Source organism: Tursiops truncatus, chromosome 15 (assembly GCF_011762595.2).
Source record: "Tursiops truncatus isolate mTurTru1 chromosome 15, mTurTru1.mat.Y, whole genome shotgun sequence".
NCBI lineage: Eukaryota > Metazoa > Chordata > Mammalia > Artiodactyla > Delphinidae > Tursiops > Tursiops truncatus.
The window spans coordinates 43,882,550-43,910,429 of NC_047048.1; the positions used below are offsets into that span (position 1 = coordinate 43,882,550).

Sequence of the window (27,880 nt, forward strand, 5' to 3'; positions counted from 1 at the left end):
TCAGTGCAAACCCCAGAAGACACAAAGGGCCCCTCAGCTCCCCAGTGTCCAGGACCACCCATGAACACCACGGGGACAGGCCACAGGCACCTCCTGCCCCAGCCTTTTCACCTACAGAGCCACAGCCAACTCTCAGAACTCTCCTCCTCGGCCATTCACGCCCTCCCCTTGTGGTCACTTTGGTTCTTTCCCACCTGCTGCTAACTGAGGTTCTGCTGCTGCGGCCACCCCCTAACATCCTTCCACACACGTGTGTCCGAGGGGGGATGCTGGGTCGAAGGTGCCATCGTGACCTGACAGCCACTGTGAGCCTCCTGGCCCCTCACCAGCAGGCTCCAGCTTCAGTGGCGCGGCCGCAGGCGCCACTGCTGACACCACCTCACGCCCGCACCTCTCTCCAAGGACTGTCCACCTCCTTCTCCCTTTCTGCCCAGATGCTGGCTGGCTGTTACTGTGCACAGACACCCAAGCGGGGATAGAGCTGCCTCGGGAGAGGGAAACACATCAGCAGGCGGGCTCACCCTCACCAGACTTCTCAGCTCTCTCCCTTCTTTATGAGGAGCATTTGGCCAATTTCCGGGGTGTGTGTTCACGGAGCGAGCGTCCTCAGGGGAGGCGAGAACACAACGAAGGAGAAAGCCAATATAACCCAGAAACAAACATTCAAAGGACTTCGCTTCAAGACCAAAAAGAAATACTGCAGCGTCTTCAGTTATCTTTGCAACCATTTGTCGTGGCTCTTTTCTAAACGTTCCCAATACCCTACCTTGAGCAAGAAGGGGGATTTAGAGCGTGATGGGGCTGGGGGCATCCTGGGGGTCCGAGTCTCAGGGAACCACGGCTGCTGCTGTCCTGCCCGGCCGGGTGGCCGCCAAGATCTGCAGCCTGAGTAGTCCTTGGGGATGGGGGGTGGGGGGTGGCAGCAAACCTTCAAAGTCACAAGATTCCTTCCATCCTGAAGTTACAGATAGACTTTGTCTTCTTTACCATGTGATTGGCACTGCTCACAAAGAACTCCAAACTTCCCTCATTTATAGAAAGAGGCTACAGGAGCTGTTTGTATTCACTTGCTCTTTGAAAAGCGGAAGAGAAACCCGCTGTAGCTTGTCCCAGACGAAGGGAAAGCAGACTGCCAAGTGCGTGCTGAGTCAGTAGCTCAGCGCTCCGCTCTCCCGGCTCAGAGTGTCCTTGTGGGGCCCACTTCCTGGACATCCTGCTACATCCTCTGTGTAGCCCCTCTGCCCAGATGCCCGCTGTGGCCTGCTTTGTCCTCCTCGCCGGTTCTGCCTGTGAAATGACTGACCCCAGCCCGGCCCCGCGGTGCCCGGCCTCCTGCTGCTTCTTGCTGGCTCTCTCTCACGAGACCCAAGGAACAGGGACCCTCCCAGGGGTTTCAGGCAATGCTTGTTCAGAAAACGCCCCTCTTCCTCTCACCCCACCAGCTCTCCTGCAGACTCTTCTCAACAAGGCTGACCATGTGGGCTGGAAGGAGCCCTCTTTGAACAACGGCTCCAGTCCCCGCTTATCTGAAAGACATCCATTAAACCTACTCTCGAACAGCACCTGGGCGAGGGCTTTATCTGCACAGACGCAGATGCTTCCTTGATGGCCCAGTGGGATGCGCTGGCACTGCCGGCTCAGGGCTGCGAGTACCCTGGCCTGAGAGCGTGGCATGGCAGCCCCCGAGGACAAGCTTGTCCCTGCATGCTCAGCTGGGTCTCTTCATGGGACTCCCCCACCTTCAACGTCACCCTGGCCCCCCCCCCCGGAAGCATGCCTCCCCCTCCAGCAGGGCACATCTGCCAGCGAGAAAGTGTCCTCAGACCAGACAGCAGATGCTGGGTGAGCAGGGGCGACTTCCTGGGCACACAGTGGCTCTGCAGGGTCTCAACAAACCTCGGCTGAGGGACCACGCCTCCTGCCCACTGAGAAGCCTTGTTCCCTAACCCAGAAAGAAGGACACCCCTCCGGCTGAGGCTCTGGGCCGCTCTGACAGACGCAGCAACCTCCATCCCACCCCAGGCACGAGCTTCAGACCAGGGATTTCTGGACACAGCTGCCCACATCTGCTCAGCCGGTGGCTTCCAAGCAAGCAGGCCCGGTCCACCTTGCACACAGCCCTGCTCTGCTCTGGGCCTGTGGGAACATGACTTCATGCAAGCTTCTCCCAAACCCCAGACAAACCCTGCCTCTTCCTGTGTTCTCAGGACGCCCATGTCCCAGGTGCACCCACGCTCTCACTGCGATGGGCCCCACCTCACCTGGTGCCCGCGTTCCCGTGCAGGTACAGGATGATCGGGTGGCTAGAAGCCAAGGCATCCTCATACCACATCTGGTCCTTCCCTTGGGCATTCTTCCACCAGACAGCGGGGACAGTGTGCCTGGAAGCAGAAGCAGAGGGGAGCGGCAGGTGACGCGCCTGCAGACGGGATGCCCACGGCTCAAGTCACAACTGAGCGGACAGCAGGAGGCCGGGTGGGCTGACTCCAAGCTGTGAGGGCAGCTTCTGGCAGCTGAGGCAGGTCGTTTCCTGACTCGCGGATGGGCCCTCTCTGGACCCCAGAAGCTTGCCCCGGCAGCAGTTACCAGGGGTGGGGTGACAGCCGCTCCTCCTGTATAAAGGGGAAGCTATGTGAGCTCAGACCCCTTCCAGCTGGGTTCCAGCACAGAACGGGCACTGAATGGACACTGAGCAACACCACGTCCCCTCAAACTCATCCATGTCTTTAAGTACGTGACTTAACTCACGATGCAAGACATATCATGCTGTTATATGTACTAATTCAGCAACACGGGTCTACGGGCTGGACTGGAAGCCCGGCAATCCTTAATGCACCATTTCTAACACAGAGCCTGTCCACAAGCCATCTTGGCACAGACGCACCTCTGCAGGAGACGTCACAGGCCCACGTGAGCAGTCCTTCCATGCCCGGCCAGGCAGGTGGACACTTGTCTATGTGGCCAAACCCTCCTTTAGAGAGGTGCTCTGGTTCATCTTAACTCAGGACACATCAAAGTCACTGTTCATCACTGGGGAGGGTCTGATTTAACACCTTTTTTCTGTAAAACTTATTCAAATTCATTCTTGGGAAGTTTTAAAAACATTACATGGCCGATTTCTTCTTTTCTAAGTGTTAGCATCTCATTTCTAACGTAGTCTCTCTGACCCATTTCAGAGGATTGCATTTTGGGTGGTTCTGACCGCTGCAATTATCACTCTCCCACAATTACAAACCTATGAGAGGGAAAGGTACATTTGGAAGGTGCTGGGAGCTGATATGCCTCCAGTAGCCAGCCTACCCAAACTCGGAGCTCCTGACAAAGGCCCAGGCAAGCTCTCCATCCCTGGGCTCCTCCCCCTGCCTGGCAGAGGGGAGCTGTCCTCCCACCACCACCCGCCTCCAGCTCCTCTGCAGCAGGACATGGCGAGGTGCCAGTGAGGGCAGGTGGTGAATGGAGCTGCTGCCACCCAAAGGCCCGCACTGTGATCAAGACAGCACAGGGTGCAGACCTGGGCGGGCAGTGGTGCCCACCAGCACACAGCGGCTGTCGCTTCCCAGAGACTCATGTGGTCATCACCAACACAACCTTCACAGGTAACTGTCCACAAATACCTGTCCTGTAACACGGCTGTTCTGCTCGAGGAAGAAGCCTGGCTGAGCCCACAACTTCAAAGCACAGACCCTCTTAACCATCAGGAGAGCCGCCAATTCCCCCAAACACCTCTGAGCAAAACATGTCAGGCTTCTGACTGAAAATGAAAAGGCACAGCGGCCTGCATGCACACACTGGTCGTAAATGCTCCGTTAAAACAAGCCAGAAATGACCAAAGACAGCCCCAGCCTCAGCCACTACGAACCAGAACCTCCCTCTCACTCTCTGGTCTTTACGCAGGAGCCCCTGCCCTCCGCACAGCACAGGCAAGTGATTCAGAGCACTTCACTCAGAAGCTTCTCACGTCCACAGCAGTTCTACTGAGACAAAGGCAGCAATTCAGAGCTGCTTCTGAGAGAAAGAGAAGACGCCACAGGAAAGCCGGTCCGCTCTGGTTCTGTTGTTTGTAAACACCAACTAGTCCACAGAAAAAGCATTAAATCATATTCCAAAGAAATGCCAAGAAGTCACAGAACTTAGGCCCAACCTAAATTTATGGCTAAAAAAGTAAACGCTAAGAAAAGAGCAAACGCCACCACTATCAAGAGCTGAGAGTGCTGTGTGTGAAAGAAATGCAGCTGTTTTCAACAACTGGGTGGGCCCTTCTCTGCAAGACAGGTGTGGCTCAAGCCTGCGCTCACGATTCTGTGATATATTCTGTTTCTGGCTTTCTTCTCTCCTGGAAACGAGGCTTTCTGCAAAAACCAATCTGGTTTGAAAACCTCAGAACAGAGCTGGTGCTGCCATCCCGTGCCCCATTATTCAAGGAATTTAGCTGAGATCTTTCCTTTGGAAACAGCAGGCAAAAGATAAAAATGGACAAGCAAGAGTTTCAGAGACCGCTCCGCTATCAAGAGGCGGTGCCCGGCCCTGCAGCCCTGAGGCTGCTCACTCACCAGACTCCAAGGGTCACGTCTTCCTCTGGCTGGAGGTAGTAATTACAGGTGTGATTCAAACCTTGATCCTGTGGTTTTTTCAAATCAATGAAATAGGGAACGCGTACTGTGGGGGACAAAGAGATGGAAACCAGGATTAGTGAGGGTGGACGGACACACGTACACAGCAGAGGTGAAGCTCTCAAAAAGTGCCAAGTACTTTCCCAACGCCATACTGCCTGGGGCACAGGGCCCTCCAGCCTCAGGCGGGGCTGGAGGTAGGTGTATCTACAGATCCTTCAGCAAGGACGAGGTCCAAGGAGAGACCCACTGAAGGCTGTTCAAGGTGTGAGAAGATGCAAGGAGGGAAGGAAAGATCCTTGGGAGATGGGAGGGTCGGCCTGACCATGAGAGAGGCTGGAGACAAGGAGGCTACGACTGAAGGCTGGAGCCAGGGTGCTGGGGGAGGGACTGTGGGAAAGGCGACAGATGGATGTGTGTTCTGGACCTGGGGCCACGGGCTTGATGACCACCTGAATGTGGGTGCGGGCCAGGTAAGTGGGATTCTGAGGTTCCTAGTGCTGTCATTTAACAGAGAGTGAGGCCGAAGATGAGGAGTGGGTGCCAGAGGTGGAGGAATACACAGAACCCACAAGCCACACAGAGTCGAGGGAAGGCATGGGAACATGACAGCAGCTACTCATTCAGCCCTGAATTTAACAGGTGACCTGTCGACAGGGCAACGGCTGATAACCTGCATTGCACACAACGATGGGAAGCCCTGGGCCTTCAGACAGAGGCAGCCGATATCGACAGACCTGGAGGAACCTCTGTGAATTACAGGCAGGTGAGAAGAGCAGGGAAGGAGGGTAAGATCACTGTGCTGCGGCTACGAAATCCCATGTCGCCACTGTACAAGCAAGCAACACCAATGCCAATACCAACACCAACACAGTGTGGCTTGGAAAGAAAGACAGAGAGACACACCAGGCTGTGAACATGGGTTTAAAGTGTGTGGGGGGTGGAGGCGAGTGTGCAATTTTCCCCTTGTATACCAGTGCACTTTTATTGCTTGAGATGAACACAATTTTTGAAGTTATATTTAGTTGAAAAATGAAAAACAAAAAACCAAACCCTGAGATGGGATTTACTCACATTATAGAATGGCAATTCCCAGAGTGGGTGGGGACAAAGTACAGTGTAGCCCTGACTTCCAGCCAGTCTTCAACAAGGAAGTCATGCAACTCTGGTTTTCTTTGGTGAAGAGAGTAGTTTCATTGTGTAACTCACACGGCCTCTCGGCACCAGAGCCCTGCATGCCCACTTCACGCCCCAGGGCCTTTGCACCTGCTGCGCCCCCAATACTCTGCGCCCACATACCTACATTCCAGCTCTTACTTCGTCAAATGTCCCCACAGCTCAGTAAATGTTCACTGAAGAAATGAAACAGTCAACTCACGAGGACATAGAGATATGCACATGCTCCTTCCCCCCCAGGAATTCCCTGAGCATTTTAAACCACGGGGAAGACAAATCCTCCCACCAGGGCTGCTTTTGAACCTCCAGCTTCTTAATCCATCTCTTTTCCAAGCAGCAGGCTACATTTTAAAAACTTTAATTATTTTCTCTCAAAAGAAAACCGGCACTCAAAGGAGGTGGCATCCTATTTACTGGTGCACCTTCCCGGTACTCTGACCACCGTCCCTGAAACAGGCTGGTACGACTGTGACCACAGCACTTGCTCAACCATGGGTCACATGTGATGATGCTGGGATTTGCACCCAGGCAGCCCGACTCCATAGCCCACACTCTTGACTAATCGGATAGGAAGTGAGGAAGGTAAACTGGCTCTGATCCTGGTGGGCCCTGAATGTTCTCGAATTGGGTCCCCCCAAAAGATATATTGAAGTCCTAACCCCCAGCACATCAGAAGGTGACCTCATTTGGAAACAGGGTCTTTACAGAGATAATCAAGCTTAAGTAAGGTCATTTGGTGGACCTGATCTAATACAACTGGTGTCCTTATCAAAAGGGAATTTGGATACAGACAGACAGAAGGAAGCCAACATGAAGTCACAGGAGAAGGCAGCCGTGTGATGGAGGCAGGGGCAGCTGTGCAGCTACAAGCCAAGGAACACCAGCCACCACCAGAGGCTGGGAAGAGGCAAGGAAGAGGGAGCCCAGGCCTGCCCACACAGGGATTTCGAAGCTCCAGAGCTGGGAGAGAATACATTTCTGTAGTTTTAAGCCACACCGTCTGTGGTGTCTGTTATGCTGTGGAGTCAGAGTTCACTCTGACAACATTCTCAGGGAGGGCTCCTGACCAGCAGGCCTAGAAAGGTCTCCCCTGGACGCGTCTCTTCCAGATGGAAGTGCCCACTCCTGCCATCCCTGGTGACGGCTCCGTGCTGGGGAAGCCGAGGCTGCAGCGTCAGGTGGCGGTTCATCATCTGACCACTGAGGGGAAATGACTTTGTCAGTAAAACTCTGAATATGTCCAACAAGTGCTGATTCAATCAACTCTGCTCCTGAGGCCAGAGTGCCCGTGCTAAAGGGAAGGTGGGCACCATCGAGGGCTGAGGGCACTGCTGTCAGGCCTCACGGGCTCTCTCCCAGAAAAGGCAGCCACGCAGCTTACACGCTGCCCCAGAGTTCCGAGAAGGCCCCTGCCAGTGAAAAGCATCTTCCGAAGATTAGCAGTTAATCTTAAAAGCTTCCAAGCCCGAGAAATCTAGAACCAAGAAACTCAATTCTGCTCTAGGACAGCTTGGCTCCCACCAAGTCCATCCTCCAGTTCACTTTCATTTCTGTTTTAGAAACCGTGGAAAAGGATGCAGTTAATGCACCAAGTGCAGCAGGTGCTGCCTGTGTGCCTCCCCTCCAGCTAGCGAGAGGTGCCTGGTCAGTCCCGGGGGCTGAGACAGCCCCAGAGGAACCACCTGGCCACTACTGGTAAAAGCAAGCAGAACTTCTGCAAAACAAAGGAACGGAGTCAAGGGGTGCAGGGCCCCAGGCTGGCCTGAGGAGGGTCCAGGATCTGCCTGGACCAGAACACGGCTCACTCCTGCTGGCCTTCGTGTGGCCACAGCCCTTGGCCCGTGACTCTGGGATGCAGGCTGGAGCCCACCCTCCTGGCCCCTGCTTCCACCGCAGGGCTGAAGCAAGGAGAGAGCACCCAGCCCGCCAGCAGTCCCCTGAGGTGGCAGGGGCAGGAGTCGGGAGCTCCTCATCGCTATCAATTACAAGCTCCGCCTCACACAGAAGTTGAGCCCAGGGACCCAGCACACAGGCCCATGCAGCTGTCAGGACCAGGCCTCTGGTTTCTCCTGCTTCCCCAGCTGTGTATCATCCACCCTCTGACCTCGCTGTCATTTATCAGCAACCACAAACATCATCGGGAGCGATTTAGAAAGGACCCTCAAGAGATGGTGCTCGGTAAGCAGTGAGTAAACACATGAATGAACAGAAAACTGAGTCTGCCATCCTTTCCTCAGCCAATCTAGAAGATACTGGTGGGGTGAGAGGCCAGAACTCCTGGGCTGCAGAGAACACGTCTGACTGCCTGAGAACTTTGAACATCGGGGCTATGCCCCATCCCAGGCACTGAGTAAAGACCACCCTGATATACGGGAAGAGGTGGGGCACCAACAAGGGAAGGGCCGGGAAGGCCCTCTGGGTTTTCTCAAACGCCAGTTCCCCGAAGGGCTCTGGGCTTCCACAAGAAGAAAGGGATAAGGAAAGAAAGCTATCAGGGATCACAGGGACTGCTAAGGGGAAGGAAAAAGAGGAGGCTGAAGGACTGCCATCCCGTGGAAGCTGTAGTGGACAGGCTGGCCTTCTGCTTGAACAACAAATGAGCAATTCATATATTAACCCTAATCTCCAAAAAAGGCCCAAGGCAGTGTGCAGACAAGAGCAGTTTTATACCAGCCTCTGAACTGAAACATTCCTTCCCACCAGGAGATGGTTCTAAATCCCAGGGCAAAGACTGTGACAAGGCGCTGCTATCAACACAACATCGCTGGGCTGGGGGCGGGGGTACCGACTTTTGAATGTGAGTATCGAAAAGCACATATATTTATGCTTACACGTACAGACACACACAAAAAGACCAGCAGGAAATCATAGATGCTATCCTTCATCTAATGCTTATTTATCTGAGTTATACATTTAGTTTCAGATAGAGTTGCTATGAACTTAAGACTATCTTAATCGTGTTTTGGGGCCCAAAAGATTGTTACACTTCCTGCAATATCCAAATGGAAATCCACAGCTCACAATTCACATCTTGAGGAGACAAGAAGGAAGGTGCCCCCCGAACATGCAGGTCCTCCAGAAGCGTGAGATGAAACTGCCAAGTCACACCGCAAGACAGCCTGGAGATCCCCGTCTCCTCCACGGGGAGGGGCACACACAACCATCCCACTTCCACACAGCAGGCATATGGAAACAAGGAGTTGGGGACGGGTGTCTCTCTGGGGGGTGCAGGGCGGCCCCACGGCCCAGCCTGGCCCTCCTCTTCTGTGCCATGGAGCCCAACCCAGAGAACCCAGGAACATCCTGCCATTTCATTAGGAAATCAACAGTGCAAAATTTGTGGGCTGTGTCTAAAGTTACCCCAATGATTGACCTAAAGAAAATCAACTCTATTCAAATATTTGCTGGGACCCCGCGGTGTGGCAGCCCAGAGGGCAGCAGGCCACCTGCTGCCAAGACACCTGCCCAAGGGGCCTGGAGTTGTCCGGAGGCCTGCCTTGTGGGAAAGCTGTGCAGGGCTGACTCTAAGGTCTGCTATTGGGAAATCTGCAGCCTGTGGCTTCGTGTTTGCGTGTAACTCAAACTCTCTTCTGTGCTAGACTGACTGTGGACATTTAAGGGACATTACAGTCAGAAAAAAACAAAACTTTCTTGATTTTAATAGGTTGTGAGTTCCTTCTAAGTTTGTGCTTCTCACAAGCGGTGAAAACTCAGGGATGATAAATTCCTGGAAGTTTAGCCACGTTTATGTTAGAAAAATCAAATGCTTCTTAGTGTACCTACATGTGTTTTACACTTACTTTATGACACCCAAATACAAAACGCATTTTAGGTTTATGAAGTATTAAATATCCACCTCACTATTTCTGTTCCTCCTCCTCCTGCGCCTCTTTAGAGCAGACATTCCCTTTCAGCAGCGACATCCACTTTTCTGTGATCAAGTCTACTGCAGACTTAACACCCCAAACTCATGTGCCCCAATGCACACGGGCCTCTGCAGAGTCTGCAGCACTGGTGTTACTCCAGACGAGGGGCCACCCACCCCCTGCCTTGCAACACCTCCTGTCTGTCCTCTCCTCCCACCTCCTCTTCACCAGCTCCCCTGCTGCCTCCATAGCACCAGCCCAGCTTCCCAAGCCTCCAGCTCCGACACACACAAGTTCAAACCCACTCCTTGCAAACCAGCACAGCCAAGAGCGTGCAGAGCCTGCCTCACCTGCCCTGAGTGCTCCCCACACCTGACTGCAAGGCCATCTCTCATGAGGCACCTGATGTGTGCCAAGCACCACGTTCTATCCGCCGACCTCGAAGGCCCGCAGGCGCAGTCCCTTCCCGCCTGGCCTCATCTTAAAGGTGTAAAAGGATGCTCCATAAAAGGATTATTCCTGGCAACCGTATACCTTCCACTTCATAAACCTGATACTTCTACCCTTTTTCCTCCCACTTGCCCAAAAGTAAACATATAGCATGAAAAAAAAAAAAACTTTGGAACACACCAGGTCCAAGTTAACTGAAGGAGACTATAACACCTCGAAAGCCAGCATATAATTCCACAGAAACCAAAGTATGTCAGGTTTTTTGTTTTGTTTTTTATTTTAACATCTTTATTGGGGTATAATTGCTTTACAATGGTGTGTTAGTTTCTGCTTTATAACAAAGTGAATCAGTTATACATATACACATGTTCCCATATCTCTTCCCTCTTGCGTCTCCCACCCTCCCTATCCCACCCCTCCAGGCGGTCACAAAGCACCAAGCTGATCTCCCTGTGCTATGCGGCTGCTTCCCACTAGCTATCTACCTTACTTACGTTTGTTAGTGTATATATGTCCATGCCTCTCTCTCGCTTTGTCACAGTTCACCCTTCCCCCTCCCCATATCCTCAAGTTGTCAGGGTTTTTTAAGGGGGAAAAAAAAAAGATTTTTTTTTTTAATTTAAAGAAAAAAGGCCTAATTATTTTTAAGGCACTATTTTCAGTGGTCACCTTTTCCAAGGACAGTTAACCTCCTAGACTGCACAAAGGACAGAGCATCCCCAACATGACAGCTTCAGAAGACTCTCCATGTTATCAACATTTCTACCCACCTCAGCTGAAGAAAGACCCCCCCACCATGCAGTAGTCACCTGTGCACACAAATGCCAACCCTGAAGAGCAATGCCCTCGTTACAAACATCTTTTAACTGGGAGGGGGCAAAGGGAACCTTCTGGACAATAAAAAGGCTCTATTTCCTGATCTCAGTAGTGAATATATAAATACATAAATCACCATGAAAATGAACTCCTACTAAAATGAAAGGAAACATGGACACACAGCACTTACCGAAATTCAAGAAAATCAGTTTGGCCTGTATCCCAGGACACAGTTTGATGAGAAATGGAATGGCCACGTACAACCCCACGACACAGAGGAGTATCTTCCTCAGTCGGAAGCACAGGCCCTTTCGCCTGAAAGAGAAAAGCAGTGAGCAGGTCAAAGGCAGGAGTGAGTCTGCTGTGGTTTACTAACAGCATCACTGACCAAGATCCACACCTATTGTTTCCAACAAGAGTATCACCAATGATAAGAGGAGCCTCCCACCCGCTTTTGCCTTTTAATTTGCGCTTAGAACTCTACCAGAAGGGTAAAATTTGTTTCCCCGAAAGCCAAAGAAACAGTCCTGCTGATTTCCTTTGTATGCCCTGGAATCAGAACCCAGCACAGCCATCAGATCCTCAGAAAGTGCCCAACTTCATGTCAGACAGTAGCTGCAACTTCACCTCAGGAGAGTGGCTGCCTCTGAGCCTCTGACTGCCCTCCTGCAAGCAAGCGTGGGCTACCCATCAGAGGAAGCACGTATGCGACAGAACCTGCCACACCAGGTCCCGGGAGGCAGCTGGCCGGAAGGCTCTGGCCATCACTGCATGTTCTCATATTTCTGCCCGCATACCCTCCAGAGGCCCCTTTTCCGGGCACCTCGGGCCAGGTCATCACCCCAGGTCTCAAGACTCTTCTAATCCACAACCAGCTCCAAGACTTCCTCATCCTGTTCCTGATCCCCTGTTAAAAAATGTCCCTAGCCCAGAGAGTCTCAAACTTCTTGGACTAAGGGCCTCTCTACAACTGAAAAATTGAGGGCCCAAAAGAGCTTCTGTTCATATGATTTGTGTGTATTACTCTTTGTTTTATGAGAAATTAAAGAAAAATTTTAAATATCTATTAAGTCATCTAATAACAATAAACAACAATAAATATAATTAACATGTTATAAAAAATGATTATATTTTCCAAAACGAAAAATTTTAGTGAGGAGATTTTTACAAATTTCTTTAAGTCAGACAGCTTAACAGAAGACAGATGGGTTCTCGTATCTGCTTCTGCATTCAATCTGCTGCAATCCCACACGTCACGCAGCATCTGGAAAGCTCCCGAAACCCCATGAGAGAATGAAAGTGAAAATGGCAAACAGCATCTCAGTGTTACCATGAAATCTCTCTGACCTCACGGACATGCTGAAGGGTTCTGGGGACCCCATGAGCCCCAAGCACACATGGAAACTGCTGCTTATCTGAGCATATCAAGTCTCAACCTCAATGGGTTTAGTTACTTATTTCTGGACTATTTCGAAAAAAAGTAAGGTGGTTTAAAAAAATATACCTTGAACTGCTGACACATGCAACAATACAACAGAAGGATCTAAATGCATTAGGCTAGGGGCTTCCTTGGTGGCACAGTGGTTTAGAATCCTCCTGCCAATGCAGGAGACACGGGTTCGAGCACTGGTCGGGGAAGATCTCACGTGCCACAGAGCAATTAAGCCCATGCACCACAACTACTGAGCCTGCGCTCTAGAGCCCATGTGCCACAACTACTGAAGCCCGCGCACCTAGCCTGTGCTCCGCAACAAGAGAAGCCACCGCAATGAGAAGCCCACGCGCCGCAACTAGAGAAAGCCCGCGTACAGCAATGAAGAGCAAATGCAGCCAAAAATAAATAAATAAATTTATAAAAATAAATAAAATTTTTTAAAAAAAGCATTAGGCTAAGTTAAATAAGACAGACACAAAAGACTACATACTGTATAATCCCATTTGTCTGAAATTCCAGAAAAAGCAAAACTACAGAGACAGAAATGCAGAACAGTGACCTCAGAGGCTGGGAGTAGAGGAAAGAGATTGCAAGGGGCACGAGGCAACTTTTGCAGTGATAGAAATGTTCTTTATCTGGACTGTGGTTGTGGACACATGAATGTATATGTTGGTAAATTTTATCGCATGTAAATAATACTTCAACAAAGCTGATGTAAATAATACCTCAATAAAGCTGATGACAAATATGCATATCTGACGATGTAATCCTTTCACTCATTCACCTGGCTCAGCCACCAGTCGTTACTGAGCACTGGGCACTCCTGGGGCAGTGGACAATAAGGGCAGCAGAGGATGCTATCTGCGTCTCTGCTGTGCTCTCAGCTCAGCGGGGCGGACAAAGGGCTGTGAGAGAGGCATCTGGTGCAGGGTGACCTGACCTAGTGTGGGCTTCCAGGGAAAGGGCCACTGGTGGAAACATTAAGTCAGGAATACAGGAGTTAACTAGATGATGCAGGAGAAGTTTAAAAGGGCATCTTAAATTCCATGTACAGTCTACCCATTCACTGAGGAAAGGCATATGATGTAGTGGTTAAGGTGCCGGCTCTGAAGTCAAATGATCTGGTCCAGCATCCAATCTACCACTTACTAGCTGTCATATTCCTCTTGAACAAAAAATATATATATAAATAGAAATGAAAAAAATGTATCTACCTGTAGCAATAAGGATCTTCTACATTAAAATCATTTTCTTCCAGATTGAGTTATTATAATTATTATCATACACATTAATCAAAATGACAAATATGTTATATTTTCGGTAAATTATTATTAAGCATGAAAAGTAAACTTTTTTTTTTTTTTTTTTTTTTAGCGGTACGCGGGCCTCTCACTGCTGTGGCCTCTCCCGTTGCGGAGCACAGGCTCCGGACACGCAGGCTCAGCGGCCCAACCGCTCCGCGGCATGCGGGATCCTCCCGGACCGGGGCACGAACCCGCGTCCCCTGCATTATCAGGCAGACCCTCAACCACTGCGCCACCAGGGAAGCCCCGAAAAGTAAACTTTTATTGAAAATACATCTTTAAATGAGATGGATTCCACTACTTTCCCAAATGCATCATGTCTCTCTCTATATATTACTTATTGATAGAAAAAAGTGGGGGGGTTAGCATTAATTCTATTTCTGTTTTTGGTTTTTAAACATATAAGTATTGAGAACTTGTTCACATCAGTAAAAGGGAGTGGAAGTTTACTAGTATCACCACTTCTTCAGGGTTACATGCTCAAAATCACACAGTAAAAAAACTCAAATAAGCCCTTTTTCATTTTTGTTGACAGCTAAGAATTTGACACCACCTGACTTGTAAAATTTTGATGCAGTCATTAGACATTCACTTTCTCAGCTTTTACCAAGAACTGAGCCCTCTTGCCTTGACCTTGACCTGCCTTTAGCAAGAATCCTGCTAAGCCATCCCCCACCTTGATATCTGATCAAGTCCCTCATCCCCCCACCTTTGATGTCTAAACCCTTGACCTGCCTTTAGCAAGAGTCCCTCCACCCTTGATATCTCCTCAGTAATTTTTCATCCCCTGATCCCCTAACTCTACTTTCTGTCTGGAAATCCCAAGCCGTCTCCTCAGAAGGCATCCCAGAGAGGGCTGTACGCGTGCCCGACCTTTCTACCGGCTCCTTCTGTCCACCCTGCCAGGCCTTTTCCTTCCCACCCCAGCCCCACCTCCCTACAGCCACTAGAGCTTTAGGCCCCTGCCTACATGGGGGGCTGTTAAGGGACTCAGGGACTCCACACAGCCTCTACCTGAGGATGAAAAGGAAAAATGACATATTGGAAATAGGTCAGGTGTTTTACCCACGCAGCTGGGCTGTGGAAACACCCAGACTGCTGCTTGGTATTCTCAAAAAGTCCCTCACCTGAAATTCAGTCCATTGCCTCCACAGGATTACATATCATGGGAAATGAAAATCTTAAAAGTCAAATATAGTAAAAAAGCATTAGTCCTCATCTTGAGCAGGTACCTTAAATTGTTCCATTTCCCCAAAACTAAATTCAGATAAAAAGATAAATAAAGCAGGGCAAAGACGAGAACCAACTCTTACGTTACATAAGCTGCTGAGTTTTGTGTGACTGTGATTATGCTGACTGGTGGCTCAGCTGTCAGGACGAGTGCAGTAAGATCTCTCTTTGTATCTGACTGTTTACATATGTATGGACATATGTTTGTGTATGTATGTACATATGTAAGCTACAGCTGACCCTTGAACAGCGAAGGGGTTAGGGGTGCCAACCCTCCATGCAATTGAAAATCTGAGTATAACTTAAAGTTGGCCCTCCAGTTTTGCAGTTCTGCTTCTGTGGATTCAACCAACCATGGATCATGTGGTACGTCTTTGGTGGTAAAAAATCTGTTTATAAGTGGACCTGCCTGCATAGTTCAAACCCGTGTTGTTCAAGGGTCCACTGTATTTGTGATGTTTTCCTAGCCCTGGATGGTATTACCAAATTAATTTATAAAACCCCCTTAAGGAGCTCTCTTCCAATTGGCTTAAAGAGAAATAAGTGACAAGTTAAATATTCCTAAAACTCCCAGAAGTATAAGAACCCAAATATTTTTCAAGCTCATGTATAAATAAAACCAGTTTAGTGGTGTCAGTTTAATAAAAGCAGTTGTCCTCTTGAAACAGGAGGGAAGGGGGCAGGGCACAACCTTTAAAAGAGTGACACAGCCAAAGAACAAGACAAAAACTGGTTAGAACCAACTAGATCCAAGATGGTGGAAGATTCGACTTCCAGTAGACCTCGAGCCTCATTATATGCTAATTGTAATGCATTCGCTAAATGACGTACCCACCAGTGCCATGACAGTTCTGAGGCCAACCAAAAAAGGCCAAAAGCGAGCGGTGGCCCAATTCCTAGAAATCCCTGCCCCTTCCCCCGAAATAGCTGGAATAATCCTGCTCATTAGCCTATGAAATTTACCCAGCCCATAAAAACTAACCACACCATATTTTGGGGACTCTCACCTTCTGAGATGGTCCACACTCTGTGCAGTGTGTTTCTCTCTAAATAAATCCACTTCTACCTATCACTGTGTCTCTCAGTCGACAAGACATAAAGAACCTGAGCTTCATGAGTCCTGAGACCAGCTGTGTGACCTCAATTAAAAGACAGTGGGGGGGCTTCCCTGGTGGTGCAGTGGCTGAGAGTCCGCCTGCCGATGCAGGGGACACGGGTTCGTGCCCCGGTCTGGGAAGATCCCACGTGCCGCGGAGCGGCTGGGCCCATGAGCCATGGCCGCTGAGCCTGCGCGTCCGGAGCCTGTGCTCCGCAACAGGAGAGGCCGCAGCGGTGAGAGGCCCGCGTACCGCAAAAAAAAAAAAAAAAAAAAAAAGACAGTGGGTTTTGACCAGGTTCAACTCCCGGCATGTGGGTTCAAGTCCCACCTGAAGTGCATGGTTTCACTCTGAGTTATCAGCGTTAAGTATAATATGAGCACACATTATTTGACTAATAAACCCAGGTAGAATAACAACCTAATATAATCTACTAGATTATTAAGATTATAAAAATTACAAACTCAACCTAAGAATAAAAGTACAAGTAGATATGCAGTAAAATTGCTTGAAATCCATTATTTCATGTATATCAAGTGCAGCAATAAAACAAAACCCACGTATTTAACTAAGGTTTTTATTCTGTGATTTTTTTTGAAACTTGCCTAACACACGTGTTATAAAAATAATAAACAGGGAAATAACTTGATGATGGCTAGCTTACAGCATTCATGAAACAATCCCAGTATAACTGTTAAGAACCAGTGTATCGGACTTCCCTGGTGGCGAAGTGGTTAAGAATCTGCCTGCCAGTGCAGGGGACATGGGTTCAATCCCTGGTCCAGGAAGATCCCACATGCCGCGGACCAACTAAGCCTGTGGGCCACAACTACTAAGCCTGTGCTCTAGAGCCCGCAAGCAACAACTACTGAAGCCCGCGCGCCTAGAGCCCGTGCTCCACAGCAAGAGAAGCCATCGCAATGAGAAGCTCGTGCACCACAACGAAGAGTAGTCCCCACTCGCTGCAACCAGAGAAAGCCCACGAGCAAAAACGAAGACCCAACGTGGCAATCAATCAATCAGTCAATAAATAAATAAATATAAAAGAACCAGTGTATCAGGCTGACGTGATATAAAAGTTTTATGAATGGATTTTTCAACAATAGCTGAAACCAAGCAGGACTCTGTGGGACCCTCCTGGGCACAAAAGCCCTTCTGCAACCCCTGTTTCTAGGAGATAGGCTTCACTCAGCCTCCTTGACCTTCCCTGATTTCCAAAAGGCAGATTCAAACAGTTGCTAATTGGGGAAGGGAGGCAATGAGAAACAAGGGAGGGGCAGTCAAGAACAACAGTGCACACTTGGGGCAGGGTCCTGGTTCCTCCTCAAGGGATATACAAAACAATATCTTTGAGTGTCTTCTGCAGGAACTAAGGTCCCCATCCAGGCGGAGGATGGTAATTTCAGGCTGAGCACAAGATTCCCGTAGCACCATCGTAATACCTCACCACCAACCAATCAGAAGAAAGTTACACACCCTGCAGCCCTCACCCCAAATTTTGCCTATAAAAACTTTTCCACCAAAGCCATCAGGGGTCTTTGAGCATGAGCCACCGGTTCTCCTTGCTTGGCCCTGCAATAAACCTTTCTCTGCTCCAAACTCTGATGTGCTGGTTTATTTGGCCTCACTGTGCATTGGGCACACTAACTTCGGTAACAAACATTTATCTTTTTCCCCCTACCTGATCCCTCCAGAATTCAGAGACTCTGACTATTCTTATTTTCATGGCAATGTAGTTACTTGCATAACTTCAGCAAGAATCCGTCTTCCTTGTGCAGAACACAATTGGAAACACTGATTATATAACCAAGGCTTTGACTGGAATGGCATATTTTAAAATGGTTCATAGAATTGTATACGACCAGACAGCTTTAAGGAACTAAGGCTGACTTTATGGAACCAATGTTTACAAACACCTCTTAGAAAAATAGGCCTGGTACCTAATTTACATAGCTCCCAGCCTTACTTACAGGTCACTTCCTGGCAGGCCCCAAAACTGTAGGATATTTTAAGGACTTCAGGAAGATAGGAATTCATCCAAATCTGTAGGTACTGCAGTTCTTGACTTGGCTTCCTAGCTTCGAAAGACTTTTAAAAGTCTGAGATTCTTATAAAATGTTCCAGCAAAGCAAACTTTTAAGAGGCCTGTGTGGTCAACTGGCATGCTTGCTGCACTTATGTAAATGATTAGGCCAAATCTTTTTTTTTTTAATAAAGAAAAATAATCTTACTTTGAGTATCTCTGATCAAAGAAGGACACGACTGTGGAGAGAAATTTTATGTTTCAACAGAAAACTGTAATACACCCTTGTGGGTTATTCAGATTTCTAGTCCTGTTCATTATCTTTGAGGTTTTATTATCTATCTGTAAACTGGTCTAGATCCTGCCCTCTTGTACATTTTATCAGTCTTCACCAAATTCTCAATTCTTTGGGTTTCCTTCAATGCCTGGTTACAACCCTCCAAGTTAACATTTCTAATTTTCTTCACACCCTCTGACTGCCCAGTTCCTCAATGGGACTCCAGGCTGTTGTGCAGTTTCCCCTTCCCTGAGGATCAGAAAAGTCCTTCCAGATGAAGCTGGTCAACTTGATGTAAACCTTTTCGAGGCTTCACCACAGCAGATCACGTGTGGGATGCCATTACCAAAGACATTCAAACTGCAAACCAGGAAATCCATCTTATTGCCATCCTCCCTCCACAACCTAAAAATGCTTCAAACTCAACGTTTAAATATCTTCTCAACTGACTGCCCTCTGGACTCAGAAAATGGGTTTAGAATCTGCTCCAACCATTAATCTTTGTTTTTCTTTTTGTTTGCTTGTTCTAACCCAAGGTCTTCTTTCCTACTGCAGATTGCCTACTTCTCACCTTCTCAGCTGAGTCTTCTCTCTGCAGCAATCAACCAGCTCCTTGCTTGTGAAACTTCTTGGGAAGTTTCAACTGGGGGAATGTGGGGACTGACAACCCAAAAGAAATGGTCAAAATTACTTCAAAATGAAAACATCTGATTTCTAATAGATGCAGAAAGAAATCTCATTGGAAATTCCCTCCTCTGCCTAAGGCAGAGCTCTAGAAGAGTAGCTGCCACAAACTGCCCTTGGGGAGGTCTCCAGTCAGGGAGGTGACTGACCTTGGGCACAGGACATCCAAAAACACTATATCAACAAGCCTCAGTCCTGCCCCTCCCCTTTATGAAACTGGCAATATAAACCCTTTCCCTCTGGCTGTTTGGGTAGCTGCTCTCCTTACAGAGCACTCCCACATGCGTAATAAACTTTTTTCCTGTTAATCTGTCTACTGTCAATTACTTCAGATGTAAATTTATGCTGGAAAAGTTTTTCTCTCAGCAGCACAATCATCGGGGTCTGGCCATCTTTCTCCAACAGATGAAGTCCTTCCAGCAGGGACCCCGTCTTTCACCTTTGTCTCTGTGGTAGCTAAGTCAATGCCACGCCTACAGTTTGTGCTCAGTGAATGTTTGATCAAAGAATTACTGCCCCATGATCATTAATGCAGAAAATTATCAGAACCACCACCAATTTCTCTGGGCTCCAACTACACTTGAGTTCCACAGTTTTTTTCTATTTCATAGTTTGTGTCTTCAACCAAGCATCTACACTGAAAGTTACTCTGGTTGACAGTCACTTGGTTGTGTATTAGAATCTTTGGAGAAATTTACAAAATATCAATGCCTGGAACTTGCTTCAGAAATTCTAGTTTTGGAAATTCCCTGGTGGTCCACTGCAGGAGGCATGGGTTTGCTCCCTGGTCAGGAAACTAAGGTCCTGAATGCCGTGCAGCGTGGCCAAAAAAAGAAAAAGAAAAAATAATAATAAAACTAAAGAAAGAAAAAAAAGAAATTCTAGTTTTATTGGTCTGAAGTATGACTTGAGGAGACCACAGCTGCCTGCCCACCCAGCAGCCCCTGAGCACCTCAGCACTTGCTGAGACAGGAAGGGGGCAGGGCATAACCTTTAAAAGAATGACAGCCATCAAGGACACAACATAAACTGGTTAGAACCAACCAGCTCCAAGATGGTGGACGAGTTGACTTCCACTAGACCTTGAGCCTCAGTATAGGCTCACTGTAATACAACATGCTAAATAACACATCCACAGGCGCCACGACAGTTCCAAGGCCAACCATAAAGGTCACAAAGTGGACAGTGGCCCAATTCCTGGAAATTCCCATCCTTTCCCCAAAATAGTTGTAATACTCCTCCCACTCATTAGCCTATGAAATTACCCACCCCTATAAAAACTGACAACCCCGTACCCTGGTGCCTCTCACCTTCTGAGATGGCTTACACTCTGTCTATGGAGTGTGTATCTCCCTGAATAAACTTCCTTTTTTAAAAAATTAATTAATTTATTTATTTTTGGCTACATTGGATCTTCGTTGCTGCGCACGGATTTTTCTCTAGTTGCGGCGAGCAGGGGCTACTCTTTTTTGCGGTACATAGGCTTCTCATTGCGGTGGCTTCTCTTGTTGCGGAGCACAGGCTCTAGGTGCACGGGCTTCAGTAGTTGTGGCATGTGGGCTCAGTAGTTGTGGCCTGTGGGCTCTAGAGTGCAGGCTTAGTAGTTATGGCACACGGGCTTAGTTGCTCCGCGGCACGTGGGATCTTCCCAGACCAGGGCTCAAACCCGTGTCCCCTGCATTGGCAGGCAGATTCTTAACCACTGCGCCACCAGGGAAGTCCCCGAATAAACTTTCTTATTACTTTACTATGGCTCACTCTTGAATTCTTTCCTGCGCAAAGCCAAGAACCCACACTCAGTGGCCATCCCCCGTCCCAGGAACTCACCTGAGACCTGGGACATGACCATCCTCTCTGGCCCCACTTTCTTTCCTGCGACACTGCCACTTACTTCACCTTCACGGCCCTTCCCTCTGTCCCTGCCGAGCCAGACTCAATGCCCATGATCATTAAGGTGCCACCACCCGCACTTCAGAGTTTTGTATGGCATCTCCCTTCCCCTGGGGTTGGAACAGGCCAGTAAGGGTGCTGAGCACGCCTGAATCCTTCCTGAGAGTCTCTGCAGAAACCTAGGAGGGGGCTTCCCTAGTAGCGCAGTGGTTGAGAGTCCACCTGCCGATGCGGGGGACACGGGTTCGTGCCCCGGTCCGGGAAGATCCCACCTGCCGCGGAGTGGCTGGGCCCGTGAGCCATGGCCGCTGAGCTTGTGCGTCCGGAGCCTGTGCTCCGCAACAGGAGAGGCCACAACAGTGAGAGGTCCGCGTACCGCAAAAAAAAAAAAAAAACCAAAAAAAACAAACTAGGAGGGACAGAGAACTGGGGACAAAGGAAGCCACCCTGAAGTGGCCAAAGGAGCCCTTCAGTCTCTCAGGACAAGACCTGAAGGTTCTAATTTTAAGACTTAAACCACTTTCATAAGCAAACAAACAAAAAGGAGTTTTTGGCCTCGACAGATCAAATAAGCTCAATGAAGCAGGAAACTATCTGGCAGTAAGCAAAAAACCAATAACCAGAATTTGGCCCTAAGGACTGCTCCTACCTGCAGTGCCAGTTCACCACTGTGGGAGGTGGAAGCCAGACACAGGGGTGCATGCTGTCCCAGAAGCAGGATGGGAGGCAGGAACGGCAGTGAAGGAGACACCTACTGGCTCCCACAGTGGGAGGACTCTCCTGCAACTGACCTCAGCTCTGGTGCCAAAACAGGTCCTTCCACAGAAGTTCATTCACACTTATGGCTGACTTCTTGGCATCAACTGCCAGGCCTCATGCCTTCTGGGCTAAAATGTTGTATGTAAGTCCCAGGTTCCAGATGAGAAACTGAGGCTCGTGTATGAGCACACGGTCCATGTGGAACTGAACGCAGGCCATCTTTCCTGATGTCCAAGACAAAGACGTTCTTGGGTCAGACCATTCACAGAGACACACAGGATCCCAAGCGACCTGGGGAACATGACGACACCAAACCAAATCCAGCAAGCCAAACTACTGAGTCCGCAAAATCCTATGCAAGACAGGACTGTACTGTCAGAAAAAATTAATAAAGGTTACACTAGAAGAAAAATGAACTTGTCTGGTCTGCTCAGCTCTTGGCCATCCATCCCATCTTCTCAGAACGACAGTCTTCACACCCCCTCCAGCAGTTCAGACCAAGAAACTGGCCCCATCGCTTCTCTGTCTGCTCGCTTATCTGACCTGGGCTTTCCCTTTCCTACCTCTCTTTTTCTTCTCCTTCCGTGCCTTCTAAAGAGATACTCAAACATAATTAAACTGCTTTGAACAATGGCAGCATTATTTCTTTGTAAGAGGTTTGAGCTGTCAAAGTCTCTCTTTGGAACAGGAAATGGGAAAAATAACAGTACCATCATTCCCAAAGGCCCCCACCTTATATAAACACTACCATGTCCTCCGCGGGGCTAGAGCTGGAAATTCTGTATTATATGGAACCAGCAGGTGTTAAGAAGTGAACCCTGTCGGATACTCTGTCAATCCGCAGCTGGAAAACAGTTCATGCAGGACATCAAGACTAACAGGGGTTCACTCTCATTCTCTGCTAACAAAGGAAAGATTTGTTACAACAAAGATTTTAAACAACAAAGTCCTGTCCCCGTTTTAAGGTCAAGACAGAAAATAAGAATGAGGCTGCACTCATCATGTTTAATGAGAAAGGCTGTGTCTCTGAGCTCAGCCTAAGAAAACTTCCTGTGGATGGAGCTGTCATTAAAAAAAAAAATTTTTTTTAACCATTTCCTGCCAAAAGAGCAAAACCCCTTCTTTGAGCAAACTGAGAAGGTATATATTTTTAAAGATCTTTCATTGCATGCCACCAAATGAAAGTTGTCATTTATACTTTAAGGAGGCTGTCTTCTTTTTCCCCACTTTGAGCTGTGAAACACTGATGGGTAGATAAAGAGAGGCCTTTCTTGGGACTTCCCTGGTGGTGCAGTGGTTAATACTCTGCACTCCCAAAGCAGGGAGGTGGGTTCAATCCCTGGTCAGGGAACTAGATCCCACATGCACGCCGCAACCAAGAGTTCGCATGCCACAAACATGGAGCTGGCGAGCCGCAACTAAGGAGCCCGCCTGCTGCAACTAAGACCCAGTGCAACCAAATAAATAAAATTACATTTAAAAAAGAGAGAGAGAGAGAGATCTTTCTTGAAAGAACAGAAGCCAAATCTAGGAACCAAGGAAGCCCAAAAGATGTTCTTTACTGAGGAAAACTTCAGTGAATGAGCTTGTTTATATCAATGTAGTTCCTGCACTATGGAGATGAAAAACAAAAGTATACCTTAGTGTGTTCCAGTCAAACAGCACCTGCCAAACTGAACAGGAGAAATGATACCTAAGGCCAGGCCCCCACAGTAACTCCTGCTGGTCTGCCTGCTCCCAGCACCTGACGCTGTGGAGGCTTCATTTCCCACAGGCCCTCTGCAGGGCAGCTGGCACAAGCCCTCAGACTTCCTTAGGCAATAAATGCTCAGTGCTTGCAAGATTCTCTATGCAACTAAGCCTATCAGCTTCCAAACAGCCATTTCCCATGCGCTGCTCTGACACCCAATGGTTTAAAACTGTTGGGAACTGGCCACTCTCTCTTTCCTGGACATGTGACCTCAGCCAGCATACCCACTGCTGCTGTGGACGTGTCCACCTCTCTAGCACCAGGACTGGAGCCCTTCAGGGACCAACCTGGGGACCGACTCCACCTCCACAAGCCCCGGTGAGCAACCCTCAGATGCGCCCAGACAGGCAGAAGGGCTGCAGTTCTGGGAAAATGTGTGAGGAGGCAGGTGCAGAAATGGCACCTGCTTCCCCTCCGATTTCCAAATTGATAGTGATTTGCTTTTCACCTTACTGTTCCCGAGTTAGATGTTTCAATAACCTGCCTGATTCCTCTACCAGGGGAAGGAACAGAGTGCTGGGTGAAGACTCAGAGCAAGGCCCCCATCCAGTAAAACAGCCCCTCAGGCAGCTGGGGCCCTTGCGGTGTTTCCCTCCAGCGGGAGCACCTGTAAAGTGCGAGGCACCGTGCTCCCAAACCTGGGCTCTGCATAGCAGTGGAGACAGAGATGGCCTGTCACTCCTCACAGCCCGACTCTCTGAGCCTCGGTTCCCTCGCTCTAATGGAATCTACCTGAAAGGTCCGTTGTGCAGAGTAAACGAACAAGGACATGAAATGCTCAGCATGGTCATGGTCTCGGTCTCGCACATGGAGAAGGAACACTGAGCTGAACTGAAAGAGCTTCTGTCCTGGGCTGGCTTTGTCCAGCTCTGCTTGGCTGAACCACCCAGCTGAGCTCTAATTTCCTGCTCTGGTATCCTAAATTACAATTACTCTTTAACCACGTTATTGCTTAAAAGCAGTAGTTTCGTGCTTCAGAAATGACGCCAGTAACGTGGCATGCAGCATCAGAAGGGAAGCTAAGCGGGAAGTGGGTGCAGGGCTGTGGTGGGGCTGCCAGCCTCCTCCGGGGTGGACCCCACCCGGCTCTGGCAGCTCACAGGCAGACCCACCTCACTTCTGTGGCCCTCGGTCCCCAGGACACTTGCGTTTTCTAGCAGAGTCACAGGACCTTCCTGTTCAGCTTGAGTGGTGTTCTGCCCTAGGCCCCCAGGACATGCCCTAAGGCAGCGAAGAGGGGAGCACAGTGCTCTGTGCTGTGGGCCCGGTGCTACTCAACTGTCATCTGCTAAAAATAGCCGAGCCCATCAGCTCTTGCACAGAATACATGGCAGTCGCCAGGGCCGCTCACCGTCCTCTCTGGCTCTGTGCCTTCCTGGGCCCAGGGCAGGATGGCACACCCCCCTTCCCCTTTAGAGTTAGGGGCGGCCAAGTGACTTGCTTTGGCTAAGGAAATGTGAGCAGAGAGACCATGTCCCTTCCGCTTCAGGAGCAGCAACGGCCCACAAGGTGGAGGGAGGGTGTGTGGAGCTGGAGGCCCTGCTGGCCTGGATCCTCAGTGACCACAACAAGCAGAGGCCACACCAGACACACAGTGGGGTAAGAAATACACCAGTGACCCAGGGGTTCTGCTGCATGACCTGGTCTGCCCTGACCAACACTCAAGTCAGATCAACAACGTGCAGGCCTCAAAGGACTGAGCTCCAGGTACAGCGCTGTATACCCAGCTATCTTCAGTGTCTCCATGTGGAGTCCCACAGGCAAATCAAAACTACCATGTCCAAAACCAAATGCTTGATCTTCCACCCTCTCCCCCTCTGCTTCCATCTGCTTCCCCTCCAGTTCTCCATCTCAGCAAATACCTGTGCCCGTGGAAGACCCCCAGCAGTCATTCCCGATACCCCTTCTTGCCCCACCTCCACTTCCAATGCACACCAAGACTCCAAAACATTTCAAACCCATACACCTCTAGTCATCTCGTCTCTGCCTCTCTGCTCCAGGCCAGCCACATATCTTGCCTAGACCAGCAGCCCTAAACTTTCTTGATTACACATTCAATCAGTAACATTTTTGGAACATGCCCTCAATAAATACATTCGTTTTAAATTAAACACATGTATAACTGGGTGGTTAATATCTGAATATGAATATAATTAGAAGTCCCAATATTTCCTTCCCAGACCTTAATGACTGTGTCTCACCCACCTCCTGGGTGAACCCATCCCATTTTGGAGATCAATACCTTGGTCTTCTGAAGAGACTTCTTAAATGGAACCCCCAACCCCCGCCTGCCTGCTATACAGCCAGAGAGACCCTTTTCAAAGGCAAACTTGGTCATATCACTGTCTCACTTAAACCTTTACATGCAAGAGCATCTGAAACAGGTCCCAGGGAGACTGCCCACCTCTGACCCTCGAGCTATCAGTTACCTGCACGGGCCTAATGCTTCCCCACCTCTGAGACCAGTTCATGTCCCCAGCCCTGTGCTTCCTCCAGGTTTCAGCATCAAGGCTGCTTGCTCCAAAGTCTCCCTGGCTGTTCAATCTAATTGTGCTCTCCTCTTACAATTACTTATATATTAAGGATATTGTCCCTCTGTCTGACATTTTATATATTTCTAAAATATTTCCCTCTGTCATTTGTCTTTTTATTTTGTAAAATTTGTAATTATAAGAGAATATTAAATTTTTTTCTGTTCTTATTGTATCAGTCTTTTTCTTTATGCCTTCTTCCTCTAAGGGTATACATTCTTCTCTGACCTTGACACTGGATAAGTATTCTTAAAAAAAAAAGCGAAAAGATAACCTGTGGAATGGGAGAAAATGTTTGCAAATGATGCGACAGACAAGGGCTTAATCTCCAAAATATACAAACAGCTCATACAACTCAACAACAAAAAAACAAACAACCCAATCGAAAATGGGCAGAAGACCTTAAAAGATATTTCTCCAAAGAAGACATACAGATGGCCAGTAGGCACATGAAAAGATGCTCGACATCACTATGAGACAAATGCAAATCAAAACTACAATGAGGTAGCACCTCACACTGGCCACAATAACCATCATTAAAACATCTACAAATAACAAATGCTGGAGAGGGTGCGGAGAAAAGGGAACCCTCCTCCCACCTGTTGGTGGGAATGTAAGTTGGTACAGCCACTATGGAAAACCGTATGGAGGTTCCTAAGAAAAATAAAAATAGAATTACCATATGATCCAGCAATCCCACTCCTGGGAACATACCTGGACAAATCTATAATTCAAAAAGATACATGCAGGACTCCCCTGGTGGCACAGTGGTTAAGAATCCGCCTGCCAATGTGGGGGACACGGGTTCAAGCCCTGGTCTGGGAAGATCCCACATACTGTGGAGCAACTAAGCCCGCGTGCCACAACTACTGAGCCTGTGCTCTAGAGCCCGCGAGCCACAACTATTGAGCCCACATGCCACAACTACTGAAGCCCGTATACCTAGAGCCCGTGCTCCACAGCAAGAGAAGCCACCACAATGAGAAGCCCACGCACCACAACGAAGAGTAGCCCCTGCTCACCGCAACTAGAGAAAGCCCGCGTGCAGCAACGAAGACCCAAGGCAGCCAAAAATAAAATAAATTTATTTTTTTAAAAAAAGATACATGCACACCTGTGTTCATAGCAGCACTATTCACAATAGCCAAAACATGGAAACAACCTAAATGTCCATTGACAGATGAATGGATAAAGATGTGGTACATATATACAATGGACTGCTACTCAGCCACAAAAAAGAATGAAATAATGCCATTTGCAGCAACATGGATGAAACTAGAGATTATCATACTAAGTGAAGTCAGAAAGAGAAAGACAAATACCATATGATATCACTTATATGTGGAATCTAAAATAGGGCACAAATGTACCTATCTAAAAAACGGAAACAGACTCATAGACATAGAGAACAGACTTGTGGTTGCCAACGGTGGGGGGGGGAGGGAGAGGGATGGACTGGGAGGCTGGGGTTAGTAGATGCAAACTATCACATTTAGAATGGATCAACAACGAAGTCCTAATATATAGCACAGGGAACTATATTCAATATCCTGTGATAAAACCATGATAGAAAAGATTATAAAAAAAAGAATGTATATATGTGTAAAATTGAGTCACTTTGCTGTGCAGCAGAGACTGGCACAACACTGTAAATCAACTATATTTCAATTTAAAAAAATCAAAAAAAATTTCTTATTTTTCTTTTACAGCTTTACATTTTACATTTAATCCTGGAATATATTTTGGAATATGGTGGGAAGAAGGGTTGAGTTTATATATTCCTAAATAGTTACCCAAAAGGTTTTCTCCATCTACAATGCTGCCTTGAAGAGACATTAAAATTTTATATACAAGGCTAAAGATGGTAGATTTAACTGTTCTTTCTCAAAACCCCACAAAAATGACAGTGATTTTTTTTTTAAGCATAAAACCCTAGGGGCAAAGAATGAGAGGAGAGACACCCAAACTTTAGAAGCTGGAAA

The 27,880-nt window shown here is 48.4% G+C and overlaps 1 protein-coding gene across 6 annotated transcripts in view; it reads right to left on the reverse strand.

Annotated features, from left to right (window-relative positions):
- The window catches only part of ABHD12 (abhydrolase domain containing 12, lysophospholipase), a 70,245-nt gene that overhangs the window by 11,297 nt on the left and 31,068 nt on the right, over window positions 1-27,880 (reverse strand). For all 6 annotated transcript variants that reach the window (XR_012326202.1, XM_033840633.2, XM_033840634.2 and 3 more), the window contains 3 exons: window positions 11,109-11,233; window positions 4,551-4,656; window positions 2,262-2,381 (listed from right to left, as the gene is read on the reverse strand). Coding sequence is in view for 5 of the 6 variants with exons in the window: in XM_033840633.2 (XP_033696524.1) it covers window positions 2,262-2,381; window positions 4,551-4,656; window positions 11,109-11,233 (351 nt within the window). In the remaining variant the exon portion in view is untranslated. The remainder of the gene's footprint in view (window positions 1-2,261; window positions 2,382-4,550; window positions 4,657-11,108; window positions 11,234-27,880) is intronic.